General features: G+C 41.0%; 1 protein-coding gene and 1 long non-coding RNA gene across 2 annotated transcripts in view; one reads left to right on the forward strand and one right to left on the reverse strand.

Annotated features, from left to right (window-relative positions):
- Itih2 (inter-alpha-trypsin inhibitor heavy chain 2) overlaps nt 1-18,399 on the reverse strand; it is a 38,641-nt gene extending 20,242 nt beyond the window's left edge. The window contains exons 1-9 of the mRNA XM_020172772.2: nt 18,138-18,399; nt 16,608-16,682; nt 14,989-15,021; nt 12,748-12,914; nt 9,404-9,508; nt 7,227-7,389; nt 3,489-3,596; nt 2,720-2,848; nt 311-427 (exon numbers count right to left, since the gene is read on the reverse strand). Coding sequence (XP_020028361.1) covers nt 311-427; nt 2,720-2,848; nt 3,489-3,596; nt 7,227-7,389; nt 9,404-9,508; nt 12,748-12,914; nt 14,989-15,021; nt 16,608-16,682; nt 18,138-18,221 — 981 coding nt within the window. The 5' untranslated portion in view covers nt 18,222-18,399. The remainder of the gene's footprint in view (nt 1-310; nt 428-2,719; nt 2,849-3,488; nt 3,597-7,226; nt 7,390-9,403; nt 9,509-12,747; nt 12,915-14,988; nt 15,022-16,607; nt 16,683-18,137) is intronic.
- LOC141417539 (uncharacterized) lies at nt 15,064-26,587 on the forward strand. Its single transcript, XR_012442177.1, has 3 exons — nt 15,064-15,185; nt 21,394-21,559; nt 25,534-26,587. It is a non-coding gene; the product is annotated as an uncharacterized lncRNA (long non-coding RNA).
- Nucleotides 26,588-26,602: the final 15 nt, after the last annotated feature.

The following is a 26,602-nucleotide window of genomic DNA, read 5'->3' on the forward strand; positions in this document are numbered from 1 at the left end:
TTTCAAAGAGGTGAGTTTTGAGATAACTTTTCAAGGAAATACTGAACACCACAGAAAAGAGGGAAGAGGAAGCAAGAATCAGGGGATGAGCAGAAAGGAAATTTTACAACAGGGAATGACTGGGCAAATTCCTAGGAAATAAACAACAATCCCAACACCGTAGAAAGAATTGTCACCCTCACTCTAAAACCACAGTTTCTGAGTTTTAGCCCAAAGAGGAGAGGAAGAGAGGCCATTGAACTACTGCATTGTTAAGACAGGACTGAAGAAGGTGGCAGGTCCACCTGCCACTACAGACCAGGGTACTTACTTGTTTCATCTTAATTCCCCACATGGAGCCGCTGACATCGATGACAAAGAGGATGTTTTTGGGAATTGGGTCCAGGTTCTCAGGAGCAAAGAAGTGGACAAAATAGCCATTAAATACCTGAAAATAGAATGTAAGTGTTTCAGCCCATGATCAATGTTTAGAAGGTAAGGAATGGGGGCCTAGGGACTCTAACAGGAGAGGAGAAGGGGGAAGGGGGCGAGGGTCTCACAAAGATGGGAACAGCAGTGGAAGCTTGGTGCATATCCAGCGCTTCCTTTTCTGGCTGCTTCTCCATGCCCTCTCCTGTGGAAGGTCACATCTTCCTAGCAGTTTCTTTTTTTTTTTTTTTTTTTTTTTTTTATATTAAGAGTTGGTACTTCAAGTGTCTTTTTTTTTTTCATTTTTCTTTTATTATTCATATGTGCATACAAGGCTTGGTTCATTTCTCCCCCCTGCCCCCACCCCCTCCCCCACCACCCACTCCACCCCCTCCCGCTCCCCCCCTCAATACCCAGCAGAAACTATTTTGCCCTTATCTCTAATTTTGTTGTAGAGAGAGTATAAGCAATAATAGGAAGGAACAAGGGGTTTTGCTGGTTGAGATAAGGATAGCTATACAGGGCATTGACTCACATTGATTTCCTGTGTGTGGGTGTTACCTTCTAGGTTAATTCTTTTTGATCTAACCTTTTCTCTAGTTTCTGGTCCCCTTTTCCTATTGGCCTCAGTTGCTTTAAGGTATCTGCTTTAGTTTCTCTGCGTTAAGGGCAACAAATGCTAGCTAGTTTTTTAGGTGTCTTACCTATCCTCACCCCTCCCTTGTGTGCTCTCGCTTTTATCATGTGCTCATAGTCCAATCCCCTTGTTGTGTTTGCCCTTGATCTAATGTCCACATATGAGGGAGAACATACGATTTTTGGTCTTTTGAGCCAGGCTAACCTCACTCCTCTCCATCCAGTCTTTGTCTTAAGTTCTAGGCACCCCGCTAACTAACCATGAATCAGGCAGTCTCTGCCCTCATGAGACTTCAGCCATTGGAGGCCACAGACAATGACAGGCTGTTTGTGACAGAGCACGTTAAGTGCCATGATTAAGAAAGTAAAGGACTTCAAGTGACCTCAAACATTTAACTCAGATAAGAAAGCTTTCTCAAAGGAACGGCCTCTCTGTTGGGACCTGAGGATGAGCTTGGAATTAGCTCACCATTGTGGGAATTGAGCTGGGTTAGGGTTTAGGAGTTGGAAGGAGAATTCCAGACAGTGATGGGAGAACATGGCACATTTCAGCAGGATGGGACCTTGGAATCAAAGAATCCAAGACATGAGGCAGAGAGTCCATAGGACAGATCACAAAGACCACTTAGAGAATTTGGATATTCCTTGAAGTTAGTAGGAAACCACTCAGCTAGATTCCTGACAATCCTCTTTGACTTCCAATGAGTGGCTTTCCTGTTCTCTTTCTCCTGCCCTTTGATTGTTTCTACAGGGCACATGGTTGTGGTCTCCAATATACCTCTTCACTCTCTGTCCCTAGACAGGCTTGTAAGCTTTCTGGTAAGCTGCATGGGGTGTAGACAACCACTTAAGATACACCAAAAGAGGAAAGGAAAATCTTCAAGGAATCACATGACGAACATGAACCCTGGAATTCACTACTGACTCCATATCTCCCTCTCGACTTTAGCTGTGTCTTTCTCCTTGGCCCACAATCTTTGTTTTCTGTCATTATCTAATTGCAAAGGACCTTGGGAAGTTATCTAAAATTCCCATTTTGCAATTTTCTATTTTTCATAGGAGGTCTACAGTGTCCTTCTGGGACAAAGGCATGAGACCAGCTGTGGTTTGAATATTGGTAGTGTCCCCCAAAGGTACATGTGTTAAAGGCTTGATCTTTAGGGTGGTTTTATTGAGAGGGGATGTGGGCTGTTTGGAGGTGGAGCCTCATGGGAGGTCCTTAGGTCATGCAGGTGTACCTCAAAGGAGATTGTGAGACCCTGGCCTCTTCCTCTCCTTCTCTTTTGCTTCCTGGTCATGAAATGAGCAGTTTTTGTTCCACCATGCTTTCCCTGAAGGCTCCTTCACTAGAGGCTTAAAAGCCATGAGTCTGCTTGATCATAGCAGAGCCATGAGCTAAAACAAACCTTTTTCTTTATAAGTTATTCATCTATATACTTTGTTATACTGACAGAAAGCTGACTAATACAAGACCCAATGAACTTTAATTTAGTGTTTATGACAGAAAAGATAATGCCTAGTGGCATATTAGAGAAATAGGATTTTGGTCCCTTCTCTGCAACCTTGACACTTGCCTCAGTAGCTAGAAAGCGCCCACAAGCCAGGGAGTTTGTTCAACACAAAGGAGTTCCTTGGCTTCAATGTGGCCATTCTCCGGGAGCCCGATCATACTCACCTCGAGCTCACCAGCCTTCTCTTCTCTGTTCACATCATACATCATCACCAGCTCCCCATCTACTGCAGTCTCAGAGCAGTTGGAACACTTTCTTTGCTGTGCTACTGTGGGCTTGAAGGAGACATGTGCCTAGAAGGAACAGGGGCATCAGAAGCTGGTCTCTGCTCCCAGCCCTGCCAAGTGAGGGTTTGGTAGCTGCACCTGTTCATGCACACAGGTGAAGGGGTGTTGCCTGGTGGCCACTGTGTATCCAGTCAGCATCAGCAGGCCTTTTACTGGTAGAAGGGACAGAACCAAGGCTTTCTAGGGGAAAGTCTGCCACACTGTGGTGCTGTTGGCCAGGTATCAGACCTTTTGAAAAGAGAGTCAAGAGTTTACCCTGTTTACCATGGAAAGGATGACTACCAGCTCTGGAGAGAGTTTGTGGAAGGTTCTTAAAGGAGTTTGACCTCTTCATAGTTGCTTGTCATTGATGGTCAAAGTGGAGAATTTGTTTCTATGATTCATGAAAACCCACTACGTACTATGTGAAAGCATTCTGTAGCTACAGGCAAGTAGGAGAATCACTGGTCAAAATGGAACAAGACAATTGGGAGTATTGTTTTGTATGTTCAATGGGAAACCCTATGTTCTGCTTAGGGACCACTGCTCCTTCATGTAGTGTCCTCAGTGCCATGCCATATCACCTTTTTATTCACCAGAGCACAGGAGAACAGAGCCAGGGGCTAGCGGCCACTTTGATGGTTGGCAACATACAGGCTTATGGTACCTTCTGGTGTCCTTTGGATATGACCGGAACACCATCAAAATGGCCTTCAAATGTGTCTGGAACATGTAGAAATCTTATTCCCTGAGGTTCAACAATCCATACATTCACCTAGAGATGGGAAAGGAAATCATAGCATGAAGTCTTTAAAGTCTTTTAAAGCAAGAAGTAAAGTGACTACTAAATCCTCTCATATTTCCATCATCTCCAAGCATGGTTCTTTGATCACTTCTGGAAGGTCTTAAGTTCTCTGGGATGGGATCCATCTTACCATGGAGACTTAACCCCTTCCTAGCAGTTCAGCCCTCTGTTCTCATTCCTCAGGTTTATGTCCTCTTTGCTATGTTTAGATATGGATTTGGGTGTGTCTTCTAAAGGTTCATGTTCTGGAAGCATTGTCCCTGGTGTGGCAGTGTAAATGTGATAGAACTTTTAAGAAGTGGGGCCTAATGCCAGGTAATCAGGTTGTGGGGGTTCTACCTGGAATGGGATTACTGGGGGTTCTCAAGAGAATAAGTGGTTATAAAGTAAAGCCACCTCCCAGACTGTCCTACTTTGGCACATAGCCAGGTCTCTTTCAGTTCTCCACTTTGTTATGGTGCAGCCAGGGGGCCTTTGCTAGCATGCTGGCACCATGCTGTCTGTATCCACGGGCTACCAGATCATGACCCAAATCAACCTCTTTGCCTAGAAACTATCCAGCCTCAGGGGTTGTGGAATATCTGAAAGTGGTTAATATTATTCCATTTTTCATACTATTCTACTATTTTTATTTATAGGAGCATTCATGTTGTTACAGAAAAAAAAGAAAAAGGAAAGCAATAATTAAATTATCCTGTATTTACTCTAGAGTTTCCAAAAATAGAATATTTCCCCTGCATCCTGGATTTCTCATTCCTTCTCTGTGTTTTTGCTTTGAACAGAGCTCAACAGGGAGAAATTCCTTATGATGATTCTACTTTCCTCTCCTGTCCTCTCCTCTCCTCTCCTCTCTTCTCTCTCCTCCACTTCCCTCCCCTCCCCTCCCCTCTTCTGTTCTCCTCTCCCCTCCCAGGTAACTAGGATTTACAGACATGAGCCACTGCACCCAGCTCTAATATTTTATTATTTCTAACATAAGATATGAACTTAACTTGCCTTCTAGATATTGTTATGCCCTGTTTTTCTACACTGGCATGAACTGTCTAGTAGAAACAAGGGAAAAAGATGTCTCAGAAGAGTCTGACCCCATGATCACTGGTAGATCATGCAGAGGCTCTTGGAGGAAGGGAAAAAGTCAGGGAAGTTGCAAAGAACTGGAACTCTTCCACAGATTCCCTCTATAAATGATCAAAGGGTCTTCAGGACAAGGTTTGTTCTCTCCAAGAGAGGATGAAAATGGAAGGAGAATTTTCCCTACGATTGTGGAAGCCCTTAGCATATGCTGTGTTCCATTTGACACAGACACAGTCACAAAGTCTCGTAGGACCCACTGGGACACTGAGCTTTTGGGAGTGTGTGGTTCTGCTGAGAGGTTGGGACTAGCCCATGCTGGCTTTGAGTCACTCATTCACTGTATTAGGTAGTCTTTCTCTAGGGAATACAAGCATCAGAATAAAAGAATATTTTTATTGTATTTTGGGGAATGCTCCAAATCCGATATATCAAGGGAGTTGTAAAAAAAAAGGGGGAGGGTCTTCTCCTTGATTTCTGTGAGGGAAATTTAGTGGCTCCTTCTGATGGCAGTTAGAAGTGTTCTCAAATAAAGGCAAGGAGAAGGTCCTTAATTTTATAAAGTTTTCTCCTTAATGTATCTCTGGGTAAGATAAATCTCTGGAAATGAATAAATGCCACAGAATGTTAGAGTTGAGAATTACCTTAGAGATCTTCTGTTCAACTTCCCAGTTTCATAGATGAGAAGTTAAGGCCAGAGAAGCCTAAATTAAATTACCACCCAGATCCTAGAGGTAGTCAGTGCTTATTGCGGGCCAGGACTTGCCTTTTTGCCTAATGCTTTCTCATATAGTAAACTCAGTTGTCCTATTTTTAAAAGAAGGAATTCTTAAGAGCATGGAAGATTGAAGAATAAGAAATGGTGAGAATGAGAAATGTAATATTTGTGTGCATGCTACCTGACGTGTGTAAGAGAATCATTATCTGCATGGATCTAACTTAAACCTTGGATTTGTAGCCTACAAATTCCAGACACAGGCTCAAAACTTAATTTTTCTTAGCTCTTTGATGTTTTAACTGTTTAACTAAATTCCATTTCCACATGTGTAAATTAAGGATAAAAAATGTCTACCTCATAAACTGTGATGAGGAGTCAAGGGCACAATAGGTATAAATGCCTTCCCCCAAGTACTATAGAGGACACATAGCGTCATGTCATTCACTCAGTTTTTTCATTAATATTGAACAGCCTCAGCAATGGCCTCATTATGAGATGCTGTCACATTTAATACTGCCTCATAATATTTATCATGGCTTCAAGATATTGATCAACAAGAGAGTTGGATGACTGGCACACATCCATTATCACTAGTGCAAAAATAACCAGGATCAAATATTTAGTTGTGTGGAGCATCTTGGCAACTTATTAGCCAAACCATGTGTCCTGGCACGTGGTGATACTTGCCTGGATGAAAGGTATCTTTTTTTTTTTTAAATGGGGCAAAAGTATCTTTTTTTTTTTTTAAATGGGGCAAAAGTATCTTTTTTTTTTTTGTCTGGTGGTACTGGGGTTTGAACTCAGGGCCTCATGTTTATGAGGCAGGTGCTCCCCAACTTGAGTTACTCGATGCCCGAAAGGTCATCTTTTATTAACTCCCATAAAAGCATCCTATGTGCTAGGAGAGATCCAGAAAAAACTCATCAGCATGTATCCTGATATGGGATTTATCAGATATGCAGATTTTAACATTGGAATTAGAATTTCACTATACCTATGGGCAATTTGCAACCTCTGCTTTCCTTTCTCATCTGTCAAGAGGTATGCAGTGCATGCCCCCAGGTCTCTTCTTGCTTTTCTCTGCCTCTCACACAAAGTGTTCATAGGGTGTCACATATTCAAGCAAAGAAAAGAGCATCTCAATTTCTGAAGGAAGAGATGACTGTGAAGGTCTTGAGTTCAAATGGAAGCCAATGCAAATTAATGCCAAGGGCATTGCTGTCTTCAAGGTTGGCTGAAGTGATGGGGAAGACAACATTCACTGACTCCTAGTCCCAATGGAGGAAGAAATTAGAGTGACATGGCTACAAGGCCACAAGTCAAGGAATGCCAGCAGCTGCCAGAAGTGAGGAGCAAGGAACAGAATTCCCATTAGAGCTTCCAGAGGATATGTTGCATTCTCTCGATTCAAATTGGAATTCAACTTTCACCACGATTAATTCATCTTCTTTCATCTTTTGTATCTATGAGCAATTCATGTGGACTCTGCTAGTCCCTTGATTTCAGACACCTGTCCTCTTAGACTATGAGGGAACAAATTTCTGTTGACCTAAAAAAAGGATGTTGGCCTAAAGCCTCATATTTTGTGGGTAATTTGTTATGGTCACCTTGGAGCACTATTAGCCAATAAGGAGCCAAGCTTTTGTTGGAATCTGTACTAAAGTGGTGTGGTTAACTTTAACCCCAAATATCTTCAGTTCACCGCACTGTTTCACAGTCAAGTGCATCAAGCACCACTACAGAAAGTAAAAATGGGGGATAGGCGCTATAAGAGAATGGTGTTGCTATGTGCCCTACAAGTCCCTGCTTACCTCGAAGTGTTTGGCCAGCCGTCCAGGCTGCAGATGAAGTCTGTGCTCATAGGACCCAAGCTTCCTCCACTTCACTTCCTGATAATGAAGTTCAAACTGCACCTTTGCTCCAGGAAGGATGTTTACTTCAGTTTTGAAGTTCTCCATATCAAGAGCTCTGCTCCTATATATGAAAGTCCCCAACATAAGTCATCACAAATGTGACTCAGAGTCTATACAGAGGATAGCTCATCCTTATCTTGCACAATTAGACCTGCTCAGTTATTCTTGAACTAGGTACACCAGAGAAACGTGCAACTTCTAGATAAATTTCATCCCCCCAGGAGTTTCAGTCTCTTCTTCTACCTTCTAATCATCTGCAAAGAACTACCATAGATTGGTGGATAGCTTGTGCCCAGAAGTGGCATACAGCATAGCTGAATCAGCACTTCTGCAGGATGGACATCTCTATCCTCAATTTTTAGATGGTAACAAGCAAGGCTCACAGAGGATAAGTAACCTCAAGACCCTACAGCAAATCAGTCATAGCACCAGTACTCAAATCCAAGTTTATTTATTTATTTATTTATTTTCAAATCCAAGTTTAGATGCCTCCAGAGACAGCACTTACTATCTACACCACATTCAGAGACTTATTGAGGGGTTCTTCATATGTTTGGGAGCCTTTGGGGAGAAGAATTCCATTATCTCATCACTCTGAATATTTCCAGTGTAAGGCCTTGTTTGCCACTGGACACACTGAGTCCAGTGAGATAATTGATCTTGAGGTGTTTAAGGTTTCAAAGAGAAACCAGCACGGTTATCCAGTGAGGGTGGTTCCAGAATTAAGATGAATGCTTGAAAAAATGAAATAAATAAATAAGCAAGGAGAAATTGTGGATAATCATCCCATTTGGGATATTGGGTATTCAAGAAAAAGGTGAATGTGGCTGGTACCAAGTTTTTAGGTAGAACTTTCTAGGAGAGGCCATGTTTGTCTAGGGGGTGGGCTGGAAAGTGAACTCCAGATTCTCTGCTAAATGTCCTGTGTCCAGACGAGTTTCTGTGGCAAAGTCATACTTGTGGTATGAATAAATAAATGGCTGATGTGATCCAAATGATGGCTAAAGATGGCAAAGTGATTTGTGACTATAGAAGGACTGATTAACCTGTGGTAACGCTAGAACTGTTAGTCCCCCCTTGAAATTTTTCTCTTCTTTGTCCACCTGACTGAATTCCATGTATCTGTTTGGGCTTAGCTGAAAAATCATTTCTCCATGAAGATTTACTGGACCCATTACAGAACAGCAGAAATAAACACATGGTACTGAACTCCATAGTGATTTGTTTTGTTTTTGTTTATTTTTTACAGTGCTGGGGATTAAGCCCTGGGCCTTATGTGTATTTCTACCTCCAGCCCTCCCATAATTTTTGTATCGTTGCTCACTATCCACAGGGTAGTCACCATTTTCTTGGCTCTCTTCTCCATCAGTGTTTGTTTTTGTGTTGATGCTGTCTCTAATAGCACAGGGTATAGAATTGACATTCAATGCATTTTTGTTGAATGAATGAATGCATGAGCAAAATGAAAAGAACTTCAGCTGGACATAAGTTTGGGGATATAGAAAAGAAGGTGAAGAAGAAAAACCATGGCAGAATTTGGCAGAAGAGGAGGCATACAATGTAAGAAGTGATAAGATTCCTTTGACGTTTCATATTCGAAAGGCTACTTTTTTGAGGTGGATCTTATGTGGCATAAGGAAAAAAAAAAATCCCTAGAATCTAAGTTTAGTCATTATTGCTTCAGAAGGTCCTATGCCGTAGCCCTGTGCCACAAAATAAGGCAGAACAAATCACTGAAACAAATTCCTAAGGCTTTCCTTCTGTATATATGTTAAGTTTTGTGACAAGATCACCAACTCAGTATTTCTATCTTTGCACTTTTTAGAAAAAAATCAGAGTTTATTTATGGAACATCCATCTACCTGTGAGGTAAACAATGTAAGCACAACCCTTGTGACATCTTCCAAGTCCCTTTTGGTAGAAGAGAGACCTTTAGGGAAATAGACATTGCAGGGCCTAATTTTACCATCTGACTGAGAGTCTGGCACTTGTTTAGGTTGTGTTTTTCTGGAGCCTGGTTTGTACCAGGGGAATGGGCTAGAGGAGAAGGCATGCCCTGTTCACTCAGCCCTTACCTCACCAATCCAGCCGTTTTGCCTTTTGCTCTTGCCTGTGAGTAGAGAGCTCGGCCCACAGTTTTCTCCTTGATGGCACTAGTAAATGTCGTGCCATCCACAGTCCTAGAAGATAAACAGGCAATGAGTTGGTCAGAATGGGTCTCATGAAAACTAGCAAACAACAAGCAATCAATCCAACGAGGTTGTTTTAATGAGTGGGGGAAATGATCCTTTGACATCTGGAAGAAATAAGAAGAGAGATACTTGAATAAATCATAGCTGGGACTCCCTGCATCTGAAAGTATAATTTAAGAGGGGCTAGGTTGGTTCCCATTCTAAAAACTTTCCCTCACATACTGGTACTTGTGTTTAAACTTTTTCATATTTAATGCTTATTTTTCAGATTAAGCATTGTTTTCTTTGTGTATAGTTTTTGAAGGACAAATGAAGGCGATTGTTAAGTAACTAGCTGATTCACATTTGGTTCATCAGATCATCCTTTTGAGAATTAAGAAAGAGGCATAAGGCTTATACAAGAGACTGAATGTGTCCCACCAAAACTTGTAAGTTGAATCTTACCTCTCCAAATGATAGTGTTAGAAGGTGGGGCTTTTAGGAGGTAATTAGGTTCTGAGAGTAGAGTTCTCATCAATAGGATTAGTTCCCTTATAAAAGAGAACCCAAAGAGCTCTATTGCCCCTTTCTACCATGTGTGAGCAGCAAAGATAGCCATCATGAATCAAAAACCAGATACTGACTCTGCCAGCACCTTGATCTTAGACTTTTCAACCTCCCAGAGGTATGAGAAGTCAATTTTTGTAGTTTAAGCCCACCCAGTATGATTTGTTATAGAAGCACCAGCTGAGACAAGGCAGTAAGCTCTCCTGCAAGGAAATGGAAAGAATATGAAAAGATCAAGAAATGTGTAGGTGAATTCCTCGTTATCCTATAACATCTCCCTTGGGGACCTCTGTCTTTCCTCTGTATCTCCATTTCCACCCCTTAGCTGATTAGACCTAATCCTCATCAAGTAATGGTTGGTTATTGAAATGGGTAGCATCTGTCCCAAGGAGGCATTTAGCAGTATATGGAGAAGTTTCTGGTTGCCATAGTGACTCAAAAGTGCTACTGGCATTTATGGAAGAGCACCAAGGACACATGATGGTCCCTAATGTGAGGGATGGCGTCACTAAAAGGTTTCCTCCAGCAGCACCTTCCTAAGTTTCCCTTTTAGATGAAAGAAAGCGGACCCAAGTAGGTAAGTGGCTCAAGGTCACACAGCTGGTCAGAACCAGAGTGAAGCAGGAGTTTGTGGGTCTGGGCAGCACCCTTCCACCAAATTGGAGTACGGCTCAAAGACCCATGAGTCCTTAACACAAAGGAGTCATCTTCCATGGTAGAATACCGGGACCTTGATAGAAAGGCAGATGGCATATTTTGGTTGGGATGGAGGTCTATGGGTCTCATTTGAAATTATGATGATTAAATAGATATTTTCTTGGATTTTATAAATTCAGCCCTGGGTAGAGGGAAAGCAGGAAAAATGTAAGCTTTACAACTGTCTTTGGTCACCTTGACATTGGCTATGAGATGAGAAGGGGCAGAAATTTAAAATAAGACTAAAAGAAAACAGAAAGAAGTGATGCCTAAAATAAGTTCTGACGATGTGGTTTAAAATTAGGAATTTAAATAGCTTAAATGTGATTTCTAGGCATGGTGTCATATTATTCTTTCTTTGTCTTCTAAAGAAGGCTGACTAAAAAAAAGTTGTAAAATTTTAAGCCAATTATAAAGATAGTAATTTGCATAATGCTTTTTTACCATCTACTTTGGGTTTATTTTTTGTTTTTTAGTTGTTCTGTTTTTTTGGCCAATACCACTAATACGGATCTGAAGATTTTACCAGTCAAAGCTTGCTAGCTGAATCTCTTATCTTATTCACTCACAATTGTCATTGATTACGTTGGTGTATGAAAGACAAAAGCAAGTAAGAATTAACTCAACCTAATATCTTAATGATAATAATAAAGAGGGGTGCTGGCAGCATGGCTCAAGTGGTAGAACACCTGCCTAGGAAGTACGAGGTCCTGAGTTCAAATCCCAGTACCTCCAAAAATTGCCAGACCAAATATACCAAGTAATTGTGCCCTGTTCTAGGCAACCTAAGAGAGGCAGTGACCAATAGAAGCACTCTTACAGAGCTCGCTCAGGGAACAGAAAACCATTCCAATCATCCTAAAGAACAGGGAGTATTTAGACTTCATAAACAACCCTGCAAGTGGATAATTGGCCTTTAGCATTTGAATGATATTGGAGGAGTTGAAATTTTTTTATTATGGAATTTTTAAATATATAAAAACTTGAGAGAATGGTATAAGATACCTCCATGAAACAACCACTGAGCTGTACCATTATCAATACTCAACCAGTGTTAATTCATCTATATGCCCACACTTTCTACTTCAATTTTTTATTCATTATTATTACTATTATTATTGTATTGGTGGGATTGGGCTTTGAACTCAGGGGTTTGTGCTTGCAAAGCAGATGCTCTACTGCTTGAGTCATACCTCCAGTCCATTTTGTTCTGGTTATTTTGGAGATAGGGGATATGGATGGCCTCAAACTGATCCTCCTGATTTCAGCTTTTCAAGTGGCTAGGTCTAGGTGTGAGCCACTAGCACCCAACCATGCTTCAGTTATTTTGAAGTCAATCTCAGACAGCATATTAACTGATCCATCCACACTTCAATATAGAAGATTATTAAAAAATTCTATGTGAGTAGCACTAGCGTCATTGGGTAGTAAATGGAAAATATTTCAATTAAGTATAAGAAATAATTCTAACAAAGCTCTCAACCATTGAGCAGGTTGCCCTGGGAAGCAGTGAGTTTATCATTAAGGAAAGAGTAGAGTCAGGTCCAGTAACACATATGTGAGTGATATAACAGAGAATTCAATGCTAAGTGACTAGGCTTAGTGGTTCTGAACTTTTTTTTCCCCCATAGAGAAACATAAGCACTGACTTACTCCACACACTCACATGAGGTCTCCTATACACTAGGGCTGCTTCATATAATTTTTCTCCCCCAAAGAAAACATATTAAAATGCAAGTAAATGGGAGGTGGTTACCATAGTGATAACCTCAAGGTTGCTTTAATTTATTAGAAATGAAAAGCAAAATCTTTGTGAATTCTGATACTTTGAACAGAAATAAATTACAGGGATCCACTCAGTAATTCTTGAAGTCCAGTGGCTCCATAGCTCTGGAAGTGTGGACTACCAGAAGAGTGGACCATGATGGTCCATTGTAATACGTAGAGTGAAGTCCAATTTCTGGTTCTGTGCAGGAGTTACTCACATGGTGAAGTTGGAGATGAAGGCTCCTTTGGGGATCTGAACATCAAACACAACATTCTGAGGCTGTGGGGAGTTGTTCACCAGTTTGCTCTGGATGATGGTAGTGGCCATACGAGAAGTAATGGTGGACTGGACTTTATAGCTATAGAGAGTTACTTGATCAACATCCTGAAACAGGCAAGAAGGCACAGCTGTATTCAGAAAAATCACACAGATGGTCACTGTGTATATGACGTCAACAGCAGTAAATATGCAATTTAGGTATCGTTAAGCAGTCTCCTAATTTGTTGGAACATTCCCCAAGAAGAAGTGGGTCTTTGTTTTGAGAAACTTTGAGATGACTTTTAGCATTCTGAGTCTATAAAAAATGCATTTTTTTTGATGAATGGATAAAGAAAATATGGTACATATATATAAACAATGGAGTATTATTCAGTTTCAAAGAAGAATGAAATTATGTTATCTGAGGGAAAATGGATGGAACTGGAGATCATCATCTTGAATAAGCCAAGCTTACAAAGACAAATTATCACTTATTTTCTCATGTATGGAGTCTAAACCTAAAAATAATAATAATATGGAAAGATTGTAAAAGGAGGACTGTTGGAGGAGCTGGAACCAACAGGAAAGGTAGAGGGAAAGGGGAGGGGTGATGAGGATGAATGATAGAAGTACATTTTATATATATATAAAGATATATATATGTGAAAATATCACAAGGCTTGGGGTGGTATTGCACACCTGTAATTCTAATTACTGGGGAGGCACCCGGTTGGAGGATCACAGTTCGAGGCCAGTCCCTGGCAAAATGCCAAACTCTATCTGAAAAATAACTAAAGCAAAAAAGGGATGGGGAAGTGACTTAGGTGGTCAAGTGCCTGCCTAGTAAGTGTGAGACTCTGAGTTCAAACCCCAGTACTGCCAAAAAACAAAAAACAAAAAGAAAAAGAAAAGAAACATCATAATGAAATCCAGTGGAAAGTGTAAAAACGAGATGGGAAGAGATAAGAAAGAGTACTAGAGGAAGGAATTTGACCAAAGTACATTGTGTGCATGCATGGAAATATAACAATGAAACCCTTCATATAGTTAATCTATGTTAATAAAAAGGAAAAAAAAATTTTTTTTTTTTTTTAAGAATCCAAGTACAAAACTGTTGTACGGGAAGCAAGGTTAGATTGAGGAAGTTCAGGAAATAACTACAAATGCCAAGCCACAGGTAGGGAAAGGGGGCAGCATTGCCAGGCTGGAGGTGACCCTGCTGTGTCTTCAGAGCCAGGGTCAGCATGGGTGCTGTGGGGTGAAGGACGCATGCAGCCCTCCACCCCAGATGGCTACCTCCCTCCCTTCTTCACTTTCCCCTTTATTTCCAGTCTTCGTCTTGTTCCCCAAACTAAAACTATGAGGACACTGGTGGGTGTGAGCCCTGAACGGCGTAGCCAAGCGAGGGCATTTTGATATGATTATTGGCCCAGCACTCTGGACCTCCTTTTCCATCCTGCTCTATCAATTTAAGACAGCCCCAGTGTAAAACAAGAAATCACAGATGTCAGTCTGCTTAAACACAGGATATGAAAAACATGCATCTCTCAGCAAAGACAAACTTCTTGCAGGTTCATGGCAATTATGTGACCTGCTAGATTTAGTATTGTTTTTCCCGCCAAGAGGATTTGGCCCTATTCCCCAAACTGTGCTGTCCTAGATGAAATCTTTCAACTAGCTAGTACTCGGTTCATCTCAAGCGAAGATAAAATTCCAGCTAATTTACTTGCCCTTATGTGTGAGCTCTGATGGTCTCTATAAGCTCAGAACAGGAAGTACAACATAAACCACTTCGTTTGAGTGTTCTCTGGCTGCAGGAAGGCTAGGGTATTGGGTCATTTCACATCTAAGGGTTCCTTTCTGTAACCGTCCTTTTATTCTCCAAAGCTGTCACGTGTCATTGTTTAAATCAAAAGTGAAGTAAATATTTATGGTTGGATGAAGCTTAATGCTGTCAGCAAAATTTGAGAAAATGTAGAGAAAAGACATTTTCAGCATTTGGTGGCATCTTCTCTGACTCAAATACTGTACTCTTCAATGCTGAATTTTAGAAACACTTTCAAACAGAATTGAGCAAGGGATTTCAAAAGTCAAGTAAATACTGTCCACGACAAAGGAGATGCCTGGATTGATTCCCAGGTAATAGTTAACAGGAAAATCATTCAGACATTAACTCGTAACAAAAACAAAGCAAACTTACCATCTTTTCTCCAGAATCTTCAGAAAGGCTTCTCTGTGAAAGGAAGTTAGACAATCATTCTGCAACTGCATGTTACTTATTATCTCGAGGGCAAAATCTGTTCTCTCGGTCAAAAAACTTTTTCCTTCAATGTTGAGCCTCATTCACTGAAGCCAAGAAATAAATATGGAATATTCTCGAAAATTATTTTCCCACTGGTGAGTGTCTCTGAACAACTTTCTCCTCTATTTCTGGTTGCACACACATTGCTCTATGATACAATGCAAAAACAAATGTATTTTAAAATGAAAACACCCAACTACTCATCCTGGGTAACATACGTTCCTTTTATTTTGTCTTATTTCTTTTGTATTCTGTTGAATGGTGATTTGGATGCTCCATTCTACCACGGGAATCTGGACATTCTGTTCTGAAATGGTCCTTCTCCTAGGACCTCTCTGTCCCCAGCCTCACATAGTGAAGTCCTTCCTATGCTTTAGATCTCAGTTGAGGCAGAATTTCCTTGGTGAGGTTCTCTGACCCCCACACACTAGGGGAGGTGCTTTTTCTGCGTGTTTTTATAGCAGCATATTCTTTCCTTCAGAGCAACCACCTTTCTTTCTACTTGTCCATTCTGTCTCCTCATGTTCCCTCCGTGGGGAGTCTTCTAGCCAAGCACAGTGACCGGTACCTGAAAGTTCTATGTTCTTTAACACCATGTTGGGGAATTACCCACACGAATGGAAGCCCTGTGGACATGAGCAAAGGACATCGCTTTGCCTTCAAAAGGTGAACAGCTAAAGAATGACAAGTGAACAGTTATTTTCTGATGGATTATAAAATCCTAGAGTTGGATGTAAGCTCAGCTTGCCTGATTTGGGGTGAACTGAGATTTTAGTGGGTGCTATGTGACACAGTGAAGTTTTTGAATGCAATGCTCAAAGACCAAGTTTTCTCTCCTGTGACTGGGTGGAAGAGCCTGACATAAAGTCTTCCCTACTGTGTTTTAACACTATTGATCTACAAAACTCTGGACTTTAGAAAGCCAAACATCCCATGACAAAAGAAGTCCTTGGTCAGCTTAGTGTTGCTTCCATAAATACTTCTTTTCTCAGCATGTAGAGTCTGTGTGGGAGAGAAGTCAAGCCCTTCCTGGCAGTGGAGAGGACTCACCCCCATTCCTTAGGGGATTTTGGCTATGCTGCCTCTGTGGTCTTTAGGACAGGCCATTTCTCCTTCCTCCAGGGCTCTCTATGCCGCTCCTTCCTGACAGATGACTAGAGGAAGGAGCAGGTATGGCTGTAGTGGGAAGTGTTTGTCACCATTTCCCAGTAGGAAAGTCTTTCTTATGAGATGACAAAATAATTTTGCAATTTTAAATTTTGAAGAAAACACTTAAACTTGTATCCTTTAAGGGACTATGTGGTCATTATATTTGGAGGCTTCTGGCAAGTTTTATGGAGGTCTCACTGTATTTCACTTTGACAATGCTTCCGTGTGGGTGAGACACCATGGGACTCTTCTCTGAAAAAATGAGTTCTTGAGAAAATCTAGTAAAAGTCATCATCAGACCTCTCATATGTCCACAAGCATGATCCCTTTTCACTTATTTTCTCCTTTGTAAGTAAAGCTTACTGTACCTGATACCTCCGGTTCTCGGGCACAAATTGAAATTTTCCTGGAGCCAGTTCCACAAGATCATCATATTCTGCAAACTTAAAAAAAGAACTTAGGTTGTTCATTTTTATTAAAAATTATCCAGAGCAAAAAAGGCAGGTAGTAGGGTTCGTTGTATTATTTTTATATTTTTCCTCTGCCATTGAAAAATCTTATTTTCTATACAACGACTTCAATATGTTTATGGTTGCTAATTAGGTCTCAGAAATAAGTAAATGGATATGACTATCTTCAGATTTGTTGGAGATAATGAGGCAGACATGTAGAGGACAAAGTGACCCAGTGATTAGAGGTGGCTGGGAAGTACTTGGATAGATCTGGAGGGCATTGGTGATGCTGGGCTGGACAGATATGAACCATTCATCAATCTGAGTTAAAAATGTAGATATAAAAGGAAGAGCAGTTAGAAATGACTGAAAAAGCACAAACACACTTGGGTGTCTTGGCTCCAATTTGAGATTTCCAGTACACTAGTGTTTTTCACCACAGTGAAATATGGAAATATGATAGTGTCTTTTATTATTATTATTATTATTATTATTATTATTATTTCAGGAATTACTAAATAGTACAAGGAAATTTCATTGTGAAAATTTCATAGATGTGAATAGTGTACTTTGGATAAGTTCATCTCTCCATTATATTTGCTTAATGCATCCTTCTCCCCACCTTTCCAAATAGTTTTTGGTGGATTTCATTAAACCATCTTCATATATATGTATATATGTATATGCACACACTAATAAATCACTTCTAAGCAGAGTGATTCTCTCTGCAAATACGCTATCATATTCTTTGGCATTTTTGTATCTAACTCATTTTTTAAGCATTACTATATATCTGCATTTTGCTCTTCTGGCCTAAGACTAGCTCTTGTAGGACTTTCAGAATGACCCAGTTTAAGACTTTCCTTTCATTGGGATGGCTGGTGATCCAAGTGGTGACCATGATGTTCATGGGAGTTACTTCTGCACTTGCCAGTCCACTCATCACCTTCCTCCTTTACAGGAATATTTAACATGTCTTTGTTACTAAAATGATCATCTCCACTTAGGCATGAAAGCCAATGGTGCTTTGATAACGACTCTGAGTAAAAAGAAGATCATGCTATTTCTTCACAGTAACGGTAAAATAATAATTAAGCACCGACTGGTACCTGTACACTGCTAGGTAGTTTACACACATCCTTTAATTCTCATAGCGATCTTTCAGGTTAGGTCCATTATTAACATTTTCTGGTAAAGAGTGAGTAGCTGTGCTCCGTAAGTGCTACTCTGTGATGCCTGATCATTGAACTTAATTCTCATACAAGACCCGTTAATGTCTTAAGGGATAAACACATTCCAATAATCATGACAGTGAACACTAGTACTCTGATGAATCTTTTCCTAAGTTTCTCTTCGACCCAGAACAAGTTCATGAACAACAATTGCAGGCAGCACTTTACTGACTGCATTTAGGACAACAGCAAGGAGTCCTCTGGAAGTACTTACTTCAGGAAGTCCATTTGTGGGTATTTCGAAGGCTTGAGTTTCCAAAAGAAATAACCAGATGAGAAAGCACGTGAGTGGCTTCATTTTGCTGGACAGCTGTGCCAAGCTCTCCAGAACAGATGGTCAGGGCAGAATTCCACTCCTTCCCCCTGAATTGAGTTCAAAGGAACAACGAGGAGCACGGTACGTTTTTCAAAAAGAAGAAAAAGAAGAAAGCTCTCTAACTTCGCTCACAACTGGGACAAATATTTGTTCTGGAGCTCAAACTTGAGCTGAGGGGGTGGAAGGGACACCCGGAGGTTATTCAAACAGCAAAGGCAGGAGCAGTCGCTGCTGTGGGGACAACTCAGGGTCAGACTTTGTGCTTTTTTATTTTATCTTTTTGCTTTTGCTGATTCCTATTGATCTTGAAGTCAGAGAGTCCTAAAGATAATTGTCATCTTCAGAGTGAAGATATACCAGTAAATAGAGCTGTAGAGAAAAGCTAGGCTGAAAGTTTCTGGAAAGAAAATTCTTTCTTTTAAATTGAAGCAGGAGAAATTTAGGAAAAATAATACATGTGGTTTTCTGAGCAAAGAATTCATGGTTAATGCTTTTCCTTGTCTCTTTGATAACTGAGTGCCAGTTACATACAAAGAATTGAGCAAGTTGATACAGGACATGAGGGCTATTTTTTTTTTCTTTTTTCTTTTTGGCAGTACTGGGGTTTGAACTCAGGGCCTTCACGCTTGCTAGGCAGGCGCTCTACCATTTGTGCCAATTCACCAGCCTAAAGGCTCACTCTTGAGGGAGAATGCTTCATGAAAGTCTTTGGTTTAGGTAACAGTGTTTCCTTCTGCTGCCCTGGAATCATGGTGAATTGGTTCCATTGTTTTGGTGAGTTATATGGTAAAAATGAACTATGAACTATAAAATTGTTGCTACACTATTACCACATGGAAGACCAATTCATAGGAAAGCCTAAAAAGAGAAAAATGTATGGAAAAGTTTATAACTGTGAAAGATGGACAACACGCACATTGCCAAACAATGGGCTAGGAAAACAGTTACATTAATGAATTTGTTCATGTACCATAAGCATTGATGGACATTCTATAGGTACTGGATACATAAAAGGAAATCATGGCAGAACTCACCTTCCATTGGCTCAGGACAAGTCAAATGCTGTGTCCTGTGCAGAGATGGTACAAAGGAAGGTGGAATCTGCTCACCTGGAGAAATGCCCATGTATCCTACAGAGAATATGGGGCTTCGCCAGTTGGGTCTAGAAAGATGGGTGAGACTACTCCAGGCTGATGGCCATAAACTCCCTCGAGGGAGCAGGATGAGTGTGTACAGGGCTGTCAGTGTACCCAGGTAATTGGAATTATGTTAGTATACCAGGAGATGGAGGGGAAGAGAAGAGAGCAGGCAGGTGTGCCAGAGGGCCCCAAAGGACCAAATGCGTCAAGCCAAAGGAGTCTGAACTCTGATCTAAGCAGTGAGGAACCAATGGAGGGTCATTGGAAAGGAAGAAGCATGACAGACAACATTCACATTTGGTTCCCTTTGATCCAAAGATCACTTTGGGTACAGCTGAGATGATAGAAGAGGCAAGACAAGAAACCAAGGACCAAGAAACCAAGACAAGAAACCAAGGAGATTGTGACAGTACAGTTGAGGCAATGTAAGATCTTAGACCAAGGCCACTGAAGCAAGCTTTTTCTCACTCCTTTGTTACTACTGAACCTAACTGGGCCTAACTGGGGGGGTGACAAGAGATGCAGAAAGGACAAAGGATAGACAGACAGACAGAAAGTGGGATCAGGTGTGCTGGGCACTTGGCTGGAGACGCACAACAGCCTCATTGCTTCTTTTCTCTATTATTCTGTTCATTTACTTTGCTTCTTTTCTCCATCTTTATTCTTCAAGGCCTTACTCCTTTACAACTCTTTAAAACCTTGCTTCTAAAGTCTTTCTTCTTTCTATTTTTTAAAATCTCACTTCTAACGTCTTCTTTTCTGTTCTTTAAAGTATCTTTCCTTAGATTACTCTGTCCCATGTTTTCTCTTAGCTTTTCTTTAGCAAAATCTCTCTTAAAGTCTTTGCCCCCAGACTTGCACTGTCCCATGTTCTCTTTAGCTTTCTTAAAGTCTTGGCCCTCAAACTCGCAGACAAACAGCAGCGGCAATCCCCTTACAAGCTGCCAACCAACTCTATTAACCCCTGTTTAGTAATTTCCCTTTAGCAATTCTCCTTCAGCAATTCTTTTCCTTTCAGCAATTCTCCCTTCAGCAGTCCTCCCTTCAGTAATTCATTTTCCCTTCAGCAATCCTTTTCCCCTCAGCAATTTCCCTCCAGGAATTTCCCTTCAGCCAACCCCTACCCCACGCACATCAAAAGCCTCTCCCATCATCCAAAAAGCCTCCCATCATCAAAAAGCCTCACATCCTCCTTCAGCAAGTCTTTTATACCGATTGGTAAACAAGGAGCTGGAGCTGTGGTTCTTGGGGAGAGCGTGACATTGTAACAAGAGGAACCTGCATTCCTGCTTCTCTGAATGTACACAACATAGGAAAAGCAACTGAGCTGCATCTTATTCTTGCCCTATTCTGTGGCTGGGGCTGTGCCAAACTCAGCCTGGAGAACACTGAGTACGAGCTTATGTCCTCATAGGCTTCTCCTACTCCACTCCCACAGGCCACAACTGTGAGGATGGCTTGAGAGGATGGGTTCCCAAGGTATTCACATAAAATATCAGTAGCATAAAATGACAAGTATTTGCTTTAATATTTAGAAGTGAATGTGTTCATTACTACTAAGTAATGGCAGCAGAATGCAGATTAACGAGGACAAGCATTTATAGCAATTAGACAATATGTAGATTGGCAAGTAGCCAAGAAGTCATGGTGATTACAATGTTGTCTAGGTGGTGAGTTCATGGGTAATTTACATTTTCTTCTTAGGGGAGTGGTTAAGACCACTTGACTTAAAGTTTGCATCCTAGGTTTGTAATCCTTCTTCCTCTGCTTACTAGGTATGAGAATTTAGGTGGTCCCCTTAATCTCTGCCAGCTTTATTTGGGAAATGAGAATGATCTCCCATTACTGTAGACTGAATTGTGTCCCTCCAAGGTCATATACTGAAGCCCTAATCCCTAGTATGGCTGTATTTGGAGTAATGAAGTAATTAATGTTGAATGAGGTCATAAGAGTAGGAATCTGAATAGGGCACATAACTGACACTTGCCTTTGTTTTTTCTTGATTTTCTCTTCAGCCTCAGAAATTGTGCAACAGTGAACCTTCTGGAATAATGGAAAGGAGGACATAGATCCTTCTCTTCTCTTGTATAGGATGGGCCCTTGAGCTTCTGCCAACCAAAGTAGATGCATGATCAAGCCCTCATGGAAAGATCCAGTCACAGCTTGGCACTCTCTGCTCAGGTAAAGTCTTGGGGGTAATTAATACCCACTGGTACATTTTTCAAAAACAATTGTGACTTTCAACCTTCTGGCTCCCCTATCAAGCAACTCATCTTTGATGATTTTAATCTGATATTCAGAATTATCTCAGAAGAAACCAAAGCAAGGGCAACCTGGGTCATGCTTCCCTTTTCCTGCTGATAGCCTGTCTCCCAATCCCAAAGTCTCAGGAAAAAATGCCCTGAGACTTTGCTCTCTATTGATGTTTGGAAGCACAGTGGCTCCTGACAGGATAGGATGTATGTTCAGGTCACTGGGTCCTGAACCTGTGACCCTCCCTTCCCCTCATTGCATGCCTAGATAACTGTAATGTGCTGAACTGAGAGTATCAACTGTTTTAAATATTTCTGAGTTGTAAGGTAGACATCACTACTGCAAAGGCCACAGGAAGATTCACTTTCACATAAGTGAAAAACACTGGGAAGTCTATAGAGAAAGTTCACAATACTTCATGTTTGAACAAAGCAATAACTCATTTACTCCTCTTTGAGAATTCTGAGAAATATCAACAAGCTTGAGATTCAACACTCTGAATATATCATTATGGTTTAGTTAACAAGATGGCAATAGCAACCACACTTTTATAAAATTCAATTGTAGACCTATTATTTTGAAAGAGTATATTTTTAAAAGTCCCAAATTGAAGCTGAGCTAGCTTACATGTGACAAGCCATCTCTGACCTCTACCTCTTGGTTTGATAAGTCTGATGATGGAGATCTGTTTCTACATACACATGGTTCTAGTGATCCCTTCCTTCTCCTAATAAAGTTAAAGCATTTTGTTATAGGATTTTCTGCTTCACTCTTCAAGATATCATTCTATTTCTCTGCCACGTCTTTCCCCCTCTCTTAAGTACAGGTGTGGGCTAGTGTCCTTTGGAGCCAGAACACAAAGACATTTTAGAAGAAAAATGTTAGAAATAGATGTATCACAAGTCAAAAAATGTGAAATACAGAAGGAAGAGCTGATGCTATCATTAGCTCTTGAGCCAAAGAAACTTGGTTTTGCTGTTGAATTATGTTGATTCTTTTCTTTTCTGTGTTCCTTATATCTGAAGTTTGAATTCACCCCTAATTGCCAGAGTAGAGACAATTGGGCCCAGAGGTGCCAAGTAACCAGCCATGATAGGTCAATTCATATAGCAGCTTCTGGTGTTCTTCCCAAGGTGTCTGGGTATTTCTGGCAAGGAGGTACCCACACCAGGAAGCCAAATCACAGAAGCACTAAGATCTGGAGTTGACATTCCATGTTCCCGATAGGAAGCACCTTCCTGTGAGTTATTGGGGAGCTCTCACCACAGTAAGAACAGTGCAATGAGTGTATTTGGAGATCTGAGCCACAAGGGACACTGAAAGTCATCTAATTGGATTCTCTAAAAGATGATGAAGTGAGGCTGAAGGAAGTTAAGTCATGTGGCCAGAGCCATTCAGCCAGGTAGTAAATAAAGAAGTGCTATAGGGCTGAGGTAGGGGGCACAAGGTTGTTGTGACAATCAGATCAGAATTCAGCCATCTGATTCCAGAACTTCAATGTCCATCACAAGTCCGGCCTGACTCTCTAACCCACTAGTGCCTTCACGACTTTGGACAAATCTCCATGTACCTCAGTGTCCTCATCTGAAAAGAATGAAGATCACAAATAGTGATCACACATAAAGGACTCTAACACTGTCTGGTGCACATTAAATGCTTGTTACATGTTAGTTATTATTAGTAGTAGTAATATTAAAGAAGTTTAACCCAAGGCATACTGACGTCCAGGTAGGTTCAGTGTGCATTTTCCATTTCAGTTAATTCTCTTGTCTCCTCAGACTGTCATAAGGACAGACCATATTTCTATCAACCCATTTCTTCCCCTAATTAACTCCCTGAAATTCAGTATTGGGGCAATAGACCCAACTCTGTCCCTTCTTTCTAGTGAGAGGAAAGTTGGAGGGGATGTGTAAGGAGAGGTGGAATAAAGATGTCATACCAAGAGGGCCAACACCACTTGTAAGAACAGTGCTGGAAATGTAGAAGGTGAAATGAACTGAGGCTTGAGAGAATCACACCAAAAGGCATTTTTAAAACTATGTTTGGAGTACATGGGCCAAAGTTAAGAAAAATGATGGTGAAAAAAGTCACAGAAAGAAGGGTTAATGTCAATCAATCATTTATTTAGCTTGGCTTTTTCTTGGAATATGTCCACCACCTGGGAAGAGTTGCATAAGCCATGGATAAGACAGAGATAAAACTCAAGAGAAATGTGGAGATAGTCAGGCTGCGCTGAAGTAGTTTAAATGACTTGTTTTGTAGACTAATTACACTCAGGAGTGTTGACAGAATTGAAAAAGCTTGTGAATTATGACTATTAAGTTACTTCAATGTTCAAAGAGGAGATTAAACCCTGTAAATTATAGTGGGGAAGCTCGAAATAGGTTTGATTTTGAAAAAAAAATAAAAGAAGCTATTATACAGATGGCTTGAGAACCCTTCTAAAAGGAAGCATGTTGACACAGTGTGTGTGTGAGGGTCTGATGACTAATGCTCACTGGATATTGGGTGGGGATGAAGTGAGAAGCCCACTGGACAGTGAGGATTGACAGGGTTGGAGGTTGTGCTGGTCAGCTTTCCATCACTGTGACAAAATTCCCAAGATAAATAACTTATAAGGAGGAAAGTTTTAATTTACTCACAGTTTCAGAGATTTAAGTCTGTGGTTGGTTGGCTCCATGTGTTTGGGCCTGTGGTAAGAGTACATTAGGGTGTGATCTTGCAGCAGAGGAAACTGCTCAGCTCATGGAAACCGAGGCAAAGAGAAAGAGAGAGGAAGAGTCAGGGTCCCAATATCCCCTTCAAGGGCACACCCCCTCAGCGACCAAATTTCCTCCCAGTAGATCCACCTGCTAAAGGTTCCACCACTTGCCAATAACCCCAGAGGCTGGGGACCAAGCCTTTGACACAGTGGTCTTGAGGAGACATTGTAGATCCAACTATAGCAGAGGCTGACCAAGTAAGGCAGAAGAGGACTGACTGGCCTAAGTCCACAGGGTGAGTGCAGAAGGGAGTCTGGAAACCACACCAAGCAGAGAGTATTGTCAAGCTGCTCTTAGGGTTAGGAAGCAGTAGGAATCAAACCATCTTTAGGTATAGCTGAGGCTGAGCTTGCATCCAATCCTATCCTAGTCAGACCCTAAAAGGCACTCTACTGTTTCAACACACCCAGGAGCTGGTAACACACAAGTAACTCATATACACTGTCTAAATGTCATAGCCAAATTCTTCCCCTTGATAATTGAGCTTGCAAAAATGGAACGGGGCCATTTACTGCCTGATAATCAGTGATTATACAGTACTTGATTGAATGTTAATTTGAACTAATTGACTTTTTCTTACTATAGTGTTTCCAAATGGGAAGACCCAGATTTGTTATGAGCACAGTTGATTACAATGTGCTTAGCATTTTTCAGATGGAAAATGATAGTGGAGCAGATTTTCATCTGGTTAATTGTGGAAACAGTTGTTTGAACAAATCCAAGCAGAAAGCTTTGATGAGTAGGTTGATGAATTTAGTAGTGAGAAATAGGGCTCCATAACTGACTGAACCTGTTTGAATAAAATATACTTGAAATAAACTCAAATGTTGAAAAGCAAAGTATGCTGGACATAAATTCTAGAGGCTATGTAGTGAAGTCTCAGTGTGTTCTTTATTGCAGGCTAAACTTGGAATATTGCATTCAATTCTGAATGAAATATTATGATTTGAATAAATTAGAGACAAGTCATTGAAGTCTAGAGGGGTAGTTAGAGATTTGAAAGCTATGTCATATAAGAATATAGTATTCATAAACTGTTCAAGAACAAAGTCATTCAAAAATGAGAAGCTGGGATGGGTATGGCAAACATCTAAGTATGAGGTCAATGGGGAGGTTATTTAAGGAGTTCTTATTCTCCAGACCAAAATGGAGGAACAAAGTCAGAATCCAGAAAAAGGAAATCAACAATTGGAAGAAGCTGGGTGGTGGCCAATCTCCATGGCAGAAGGCCGAACAGGTCCAGCACTGCACTGAGAATACTGAGGGCAGAGGGAGTTCAAATGGATGAAACCAGGCCCTTCTGGAAGTCACCCCATGAACACTGAGTACCTGCTGGCACATTCCTTTGAGGTGCAGCTTTGCAGCATTCACTGAGTCAAGACATGGTATTAAATTGGCTAAACCAACCCCATGAGTGGGATTAATCACTGAGCTTCCAGAGGATGGTATCTGGAACGTTCCATTTATCTACTGCTGCATAACAATGGTGCAAAACAACAGTTTAATATCTCTCCTGAGTCTGTAGGTTGACTGGGTTCAGAGGGAGGCTCTTTTGTTGTGTGTGATGTTGGCTGGGTCTGTAGTCAATGAGAGTCAGCTGGGTGTTTGCATCTGAAGAGCTCATCAAAGGCCGGTGGCTGGTGATTGTTGTTGGCTGGGACTCTTTGAGGCTGCTGACCAGAATGCCTGGGTGTGAAAGTGGAAACTGTAGGTCTCTAAGGCCCATCCTTAGAATTTACAATTGCTATGTTGCTACGGGAGTCTTTTGGGCAAATCGAGTCTCAGAGACAGTCCTGATTCAAGGGGGAGGAAAGAAATTCACCTCGGTTCAGAAGGCCAAATGCCACATGTTTTCTCTCATATGCAGAATATAGACCTAATACAAATGTAGCAATATTACGAAAAACAGGGTAGGACAAGGGGAGGTCACAAGGAGAGGAGGAGGGTGAAAGAAGGAAGTTAAGGTGAATATGGTTGGTAATATTCCCTATATAAGAATGAACATAAAATGTTTAAACAGCATAAGAAAGGGGCTAATGTAGAAAGAAGACAAGTAGAGGAAATGAACAAAATCCGGCAATAATCAAACATACATGGAAGTGTCACAAGGAAATGTCCTAGGTAGCTATCTTAAACAAGCAAAAATGTCATTTCTTTTTCCTTTCTTTTGCAAAATCAGAGAACAGGAGGGAGAAACAGGTCCTGCTGG

The sequence above is a fragment of the Castor canadensis genome, chromosome 15 (assembly GCF_047511655.1).
Source record: "Castor canadensis chromosome 15, mCasCan1.hap1v2, whole genome shotgun sequence".
NCBI lineage: Eukaryota > Metazoa > Chordata > Mammalia > Rodentia > Castoridae > Castor > Castor canadensis.